We start from the raw sequence: 7,340 nt of genomic DNA, 5'->3' as shown, positions 1-7,340 counted from the left end.
TTATTGATTTGCGGATATTGTACCATCCTTGCATCCCTGGGATAAATCCTACTTGGTCATGGTGTATGATCTTTCTGATGTACTGCTGGATCGGATTTGCTAGGATTTTAATGAGGATTTTGGCATCTATGTTCATGAGGGATATTGGCCTGTAATTCTCTTTCATTGTGTTGTCTTTACCTGGTTTTGGTATTAGGGTGATGCTGGCTTCATAGAATGAGCTTGGAAGTGTTCCTTCCTCTTGAATTTTTTGTAGTAGTCTGAGGAGGATAGGTTTTAGTTCTTCCTTGAATGTTTGGTAAAACTCCCCTGTGAAGCCGTCTGGTCCTGGGCTTTTGTTTGCTGGAAGCTTTTTGATGACTGCTTCAAAAATAAGCATAGCGTGGTGAACATAATAATTGGTCATCTCTTTTTTCCTACACATGTTTTGCAGACATAGTATGCGTTTCCAAGGAAAACACTGGCCACTGTGTCTACTCATCCAAGGTGCTGTGAAATTTTGCATAAGTACCTCCAATTGCTAAACTTAAGGAGAAATTGGACCTACTCTATCTGACATGGAAGGAAAAAAAAAAAAGCTTACCTGAGGGATAAGGTGGAGCAGAGCATCCCCAGAGAGTGTCCCAACAGCCAGGCCCACAAAGAGCTGTAGGATGAGCCTGTAGTTCTCCCCGCAGCTGTGGAAGAGGATCAGCGCTGTCCCGAGCATGGAGCCCAACGTGAGCAGGGCCACAGCCACCGTGCTGTAGCCGTATTCTAAGCGGGAAGGAGAAGGCGAAAGCAGTCAGTGCTCACACCCTCTTGCGAGTGCCTCAGCTGGTGCAAGTGACAGAAGAATCTGTCTTACTGTACAATCCATAGGGCTATGAAATTGTTTATGTGTTATACTGGGTAAAATGTTTTCGTTTTTAAGAATGAGAAGATTTGCGATAGAGCGTCAGCCTGCGGACTCAAGGGTCCCAGGTTCGATTCCAGTCAACAGCATGTACCGTGGTTGTGGGCACATCCCCAGTGGGGTGTGTTCAGGAGGCAGCTGATTGATGTTTCTCTCTCATTGATGTTTCTAACTCTCTATCCCGCTCCCTTCCTCTCTGTAAAAAAAACAAAAAACAATAAAATATATTTTTTAAAAATCAATAAAAACATATTAAAGAAAAAAGAATGAGAAGATTTTCACCAAACAACCCTGCTGCTTTAAAGTTACCCCAGTGACCTCTTATTAAAAAAGCACTGTGGGCCCGAGCTGGTGTGGCTCAGTGGTTGTGTCGATCCATGCACCAGGAGGTCACGGTTCGATTCCTGGTCAGGGACGTGCCCAGATTTGGGGCTCGATCCTCAGTAGGGGGCATGCACCAGGAGGCAGCCAATCAATGTTCCTCTCTCATCGATATTTCTCTTCCTCTCACTTGCTCTTTCTCTAAAATCACTAAAAACATATTTAAAAAAAAATCACTGTGGCAAGCAAGGACCTAGCTCACCTCCCACTCGCAAGGTATTAATTTCTCTCACTTTACACCACCACCTCCATGGACAGGCAGTGGTAACGATACCCATCTAATCACACTTAAGCCTCTCGAAGGCCAGGCAGCACTGTTACAATGGGAGCAGCTGTCCGGGCCCATGAAGACCCGTGTTTGTATACAAAGTGAGTACTTCCTTCCAGAGGCTCTCAAAACTCCTTGTAATGTCGAGTGTTTATTACTCTCAATGACTAACATGAGTGACTGCGTTGGTAAAGTCTGATCGATGAATGTGTAGCGGTTGGTAATAAACTTGGACAACCTACATTTTGGATTATTGCAATAATATTTTGTAACCTCTAAATTTATTCCATGTTTCTAGCTTCTAGATTTTTTGAAAAATATTCAGAAAGTACAATTTTTAAATTATTCAAACAAAAACAAATGTGTATGAGGGGAGAAGCCAGAGAGGAGAGAAGAAAGAGTAAGATGAATAGAGAGAAAAACGGCTTTCAGATATAAATGATTTGGAGAAAAAGTGTTATTCAAGCCACCATTTCCCTTTGGTTGCAGATACTTTGCTTTCTACTTACTTAGACATTATTAGTAAGTCATGGAAAGCTTGTTTATAAACAATAAAGGAAGGTAATTACCAAATTAAACTGTCATTTCCTTTAGTGACTACATACAAATAAATAATAAGTTAAATCAAACAATATAGTTATCATATTCTTTAAAGTCCAGTGTAGATTTTAAGAAACTATCACCTTAAAGCTAGCTATCACATAAAATAGCCTATTCTCATTATTCTTGTTCTGTTCTGGAACATTCACCCTCTACATTAGATCATATTAATGATTCTAGCTGATAACATGGTAATAGGCTTGTGATTTTTAAGATGACCTTTACTGAATTATAAGTTCTAATTATAATTATGACTTATTGAATTATAATTTCTAAATTATATAGGAGGGTAGTATTAAAATAGAGTTGGTGGTATATTCAGAGAAGGCAAAAAACTTTTAAACTTTGATTTTCTCACTCTCATCACCATTCTTTCACAGCTAGGAATCTACTATAAGGTGGTTGTTATTCAATGGATATAGAGGTTCAGTTTTGCAAGATAAAAAAATTTTAGAAATCTATTGTACAACAATGTGAAAATACTTAATACCACTGAACTGTAGATACTACACTTAAGAATAATTAAGATGATAAATTCATGTGTGTGTGTGTTGTTTTTTTTTTACCACAATTAAAGTTTAAAAAATGATAAAAATGGTTTGGAATGGTCATACACCTAGAAGTTTTATTCTGTTCTAATTTAGTAAAAATACCTATGTTATAAAAAAAGATCCCTAGAGACATTTAACCAAGTTTCATACCCCATTCTTCCACAAATAGATTCTATGTGGGAATGTAATACATAAAGACTTTTGAAGTTTAATATGAGAACCTGGGTTCCTAATAAAATTCAAAGTTGCCACGTTTTTAGGGTAGCTACAAAAGATCATAAAGTGACAAGAACTCACAAAAACAAATTGGGGTCTAACATTTCCGAGGTAAAAGGCAAAGTTTCAAGTTCTGCAATCCTTCTCCCCCTCACCTGCCTTGTCCTGAGGGCAGCTACCAGGTGGTATTGGAAGAGGATGAACGTTTCCTAACCTTAGAGCTTACAGATGTTTTTATGTCCTCTGTGAGCCAGATCTCACCTGATCCCATATGGCAAGGACAGCCTGAAAACCATAGAATCTCTGACTTTTGTGGCCATTGGACTCTGCTAACTAACTTACCCCAGTTCCCTTGGCATCATGATTGGAGTCAGGTGACTTACAGATAGGTGCTATGTAAATGTTTCTCATTGTTACAATAGCACTTAACATAATAAGATGATTGGACTTTGGGTGGTGGGCACACAAAGCAACATACAGATCACGAGTCATAGAAATGCACATTTGAAACCTATATGATCCTACTAACCAATGTCACTCCAATAAATTTAATTAAAAAAGAATAGAATAGCCCGGCCAGGATTGCTCAGTGGTTAAGCATTGACCTATGAACCAAGAAGTCACCAGTTTGATTCCCAGTCAGAGCACATACCCGAGTTGTGGCTCAGTCCCCAGTAGGGGGCGTGCAGGAGGCAGCTGATTGGTGATTCTCTCTCATCACTAGTGTTTCCATCTTTCTCCCTTCCTCTCTAAAATCAATAAAAATATATTTTAAAAAGAGCATAAATTCTTAGCCATTCCCGAGCAGCTACTTTGCATGGGTCTGAACCTTGGATTGTACATGGTAATAATGCTTTTTCCTGGAAACTGATTTGGAGGTGATGTTTAGAGATTGAATTTCACCACAGTTTTCATAATAATATCTCCCTGTGTCCCCCCCCCCCCGCCTTCATCTTATATTTCTGTAATTTCAGAAGGCCAATACAAACCTTACCCTTTTGTTACATAATGCAACATTTTAAATTGAGAACACTAATGCTCTCTAGTGGGTGTGATTTGTTTGAATGTTTGAATTTTTCTTAGAAAGACTATTCCGTGGAAGGGTCTAGATTCTAGAAGGTCATCAGAAAGATAAAAACTTTTCCATGAATCTGCAGTTCATAAACCCATCCCTGGGGGCCTGTGTGTACCAAACATGGTGACACGAGGTGGAATACAGACATGCTCATGGAAGCTCTAGGTGCCATAGTTTCTGCCTCATCATTTCTGAGTCATCACTGACCACGAGCTGCTGAATTATTTAGCTGCTCACTTTTAAGAAAGCCGTCTCCCTCTCTGTAAATGTGGAGTTTTAGCTATGTAGGCCTGGCATGTTTTTGTTCACCTAAAATCTTCAAATGAGTCTCTTGATGCTGCAGAATCTACTGTGAGTTAGAAGTGAGTAGCCAAACATTTCAGCTTTTATGAGCACTGCAGACTATCTCAAAGAAAAAGAAAGGTTACTCTGAAAAAAAACATATATAAGGCCCCTAGGTCAATGGTAATATTTTAAAGGTTGCATATGTTAGCTCAAATTTTTTTATCCATTATGGATGTTCTTAGGCAACCTTTTTTTTCTTTTAAATATACAGTGCTTTAAATTACAAAATGCAAATTTGTACATATTATCTCATTTGAACCTCACAGGTACCTTTTTAAGCCTTACAGTAGGGCTCATCTACTGCCCTGATGCAACGGGATACAGGCGAGTGCACTTCTGGGGGTGCCAGCCAGGTCTGGGAGGCTGGTGCCTGCCTGCACTGGTCACCATCATGTCAGAGCAGCCTCTTTGGTGTACCCCAGTGTGCCTTCGTTGTTGTTTTTTTTGTTTTGCATGTGCCATGATGTGTGAAAGGATGGGAACCCTGTAGGACCTCACTGCTTTCCCACTGTGCAGAAAAAGAGATGGGCTCCGGGAAATAAGGAGATTGCTGAAGATCACAGAGTTGGCTGGGGATAGAAGCCATGACTCAACTCTGCATTTCTGATCCCAACATTCCATGTGTTTCTTCTCTCATACCATGCCACCTCTCAGCTATGCACTTCCCAGTTGGTCTATAGCTAAGTCCGATAGAGGGGACCAAATCAATTTACATAAACTGTATACAAGATGTAAATATTCATTGAAAGCTAGCATAGCACAGTGATTAAAAACAATGACTCTGGGGTGGTGAAGGCCTGGGGCAGGGACGAGGGCAGGCTAGAAAAGGTCAATGGGTGGGGGAGGGGGAGGGGACATAGGTAATGTTTTCAACAATAGATTTTTTTTAATAAAAATAAAAGTAAACAATAACTCTGGGACCAGGTTCCCTGGGTTTGAATCCCTTACCAGAGGTGTGTCCTTGGGCAAGTCACTTAACCTCTATGTGCCTCAGTTTCCACATCTGTAAAATGGGGGGTAATTATCTCGCTCATGGGGATGTTGTGAGGATGGCATGAGTTGGTACATGTAAAATGCTTAGGGCAGTGCCCGGGTTATAGTAAGCACCCCGTGTTCACGGTTGTTATCACACATATTGGGTGCATTCACTTTCTGAGGGAAGAATCCGGTCTTACTCTCCAGAGTGGTAGGCGGAAGGTTTGCTTGCTGGTCCCTGGGCAGCTGGCAAGAGCAGCTGAGCAATTGTTGGATGATTCCTGGACTCATTTGCTTAAAGTCTTCCTTAGAAATAGGTGAAAGGCTATCCTGTAGAAATATCTCCACGAGTTGCCCAGCAGAGAAGCAAGTCTGTGTGGGAAAAACATACATTGTTACTAACCTCAGCACACAAACTCACCATCAATTGGCATTCTAGCTAAAATGGACACATGAAGCCGTAGCATTTAGCATTTATATACCAGCTAGTTGACACAGCATTGGTCAATTGACATCTCTTCTCCACAGATACTATTGTTTTTATCTACTGATATTTACCTAAATCTTTGCCATTTTTATATTGTATAGGCATATGTATAAGAGATGAGGATTATAAATAAACAGGCCTCTAAAAATTGCCACAAGGCATTTGTCTATCTCAGAAGTGTTAAGGGTTGGTTTTGTGTATCAAAAATTACATTAAAAAGTTTTATTTTTTTAAAAAAAAATATATTTCTTTATTGATTTTAGAGAGGAAGGGAGAGGGAGAGAGAGAGAGAGAGAGAAATATCAATGATGAGAGAGAATCATCGATCGGCTGCTCCAGCACATCCCCCACTGGGGATCGAGCCTGCAAACCAGGCATGTGCCCTTGGCCGGAATCGACCCTGGGACCCTTCAGTCCATAGGCCAACGCTCTATCCACTGAGCCAAGCCAGCTAGGGCTAAAAAGTTTTAATATGTGGGTGAGAGTGGTGCAGAGTTCCCCTGGCGCAGAGAGGTGTCTTCTATTGAAATAAGACTCCATTACAATGCCTTTGTGATCTTTAGTTACAATCAGTCAAGATTTTTTTTTAAATTAGTAATTTAAAAGGCTTTTCTCTTCAGAGCCAATTATCTTTTCCTTTCTGTTACCCTCTGCATATATCCATTATTTTTCACAGTCTGGCCTGTTCTCTGATAGAAAACACCTGGACATAGAAGCCCCAACTCTGAAGTGAACTTTGAGTCCCAAACCCCAAGATTGAGCTGATTCTGCAAGTCCTGACAGATCTGACGGCTTCAGCAGAGCCACAGAGGGGCTCTCTCGGGTCAGACACCCGTCCAATTCAGTAAGTTTTGCCCACAAGACAGGAGGTGGGATCATGCTGCTTAACCACGGCTGCCAGCCCCATTCCTGTGGCAGAGGAAGGTGTTTCCCAGCAAGCAACAGGGCAAGAACTCCAAAAGGTATCTGCTACAAGAAGCAACATCAGAAAACTGAACGTGATTTTTTTCTCCTTGTCAAAATAAAAAAATCACCAGAGACTATTCTCTTTTGTATCATTCGTTACTAATGGAATATAATTACTTCATTAAAAATACTGACAATCAAAAGAGAAACTGGCAACAAACTTTGGTAATGAATCCCCCATAATAAATATTCTTATTGGAAAATGTCTAACTGGTAAGTAAAGGAGTGGAGAGGAAAACAGGAACAGAATGCCATGGACCTTCCCCCAGTTCATTGCCAAGGAATTGAATATTCTATTGTAAGCTTCTGTACCCTTGATCTTTATTTGCTGTTTCTGTGCTATTTAGATCATTGTTTTACATTTCTTCTGAAATCACTAACAGGAATGTTCTTAAAAGGCAATGCATTATCCTATCTAATAAAAGAGAAACATGGCTAATCAGCGAGATATGCAAATTAACTGACAGCCAAGATGGCGGCCGGCAGCCAGGCAGCTTGAAACTAACATGAGGCTTACTTGCTTCAGTGACGGAGGACTCCAACGTTCCCCGCCTGCCGCTGCAGGCCTCTGAGCTGCAACT

The 7,340-nt window shown here is 40.6% G+C and overlaps 1 protein-coding gene across 3 annotated transcripts in view; it reads right to left on the bottom strand.

The window, feature by feature from the left end:
- Positions 1-7,340, bottom strand: part of SLC39A12 (solute carrier family 39 (zinc transporter), member 12) — a 72,620-nt gene that overhangs the window by 39,593 nt on the left and 25,687 nt on the right. For all 3 annotated transcript variants that reach the window (XM_006759918.2, XM_015561459.1, XM_006759917.2), the window contains exons 6-7: positions 5,507-5,678; positions 584-756 (exon numbers count right to left, since the gene is read on the bottom strand). In XM_006759918.2, the coding sequence (XP_006759981.1) occupies positions 584-756; positions 5,507-5,678 (345 nt within the window). The remainder of the gene's footprint in view (positions 1-583; positions 757-5,506; positions 5,679-7,340) is intronic.

The sequence above is a fragment of the Myotis davidii genome, unplaced genomic scaffold (genome assembly GCF_000327345.1).
Source record: "Myotis davidii unplaced genomic scaffold, ASM32734v1 scaffold376, whole genome shotgun sequence".
Lineage (NCBI taxonomy): Eukaryota > Metazoa > Chordata > Mammalia > Chiroptera > Vespertilionidae > Myotis > Myotis davidii.
Note: the sequence above shows the minus strand (reverse complement) of the source record. Positions and strands in the feature narration are given on the sequence as shown.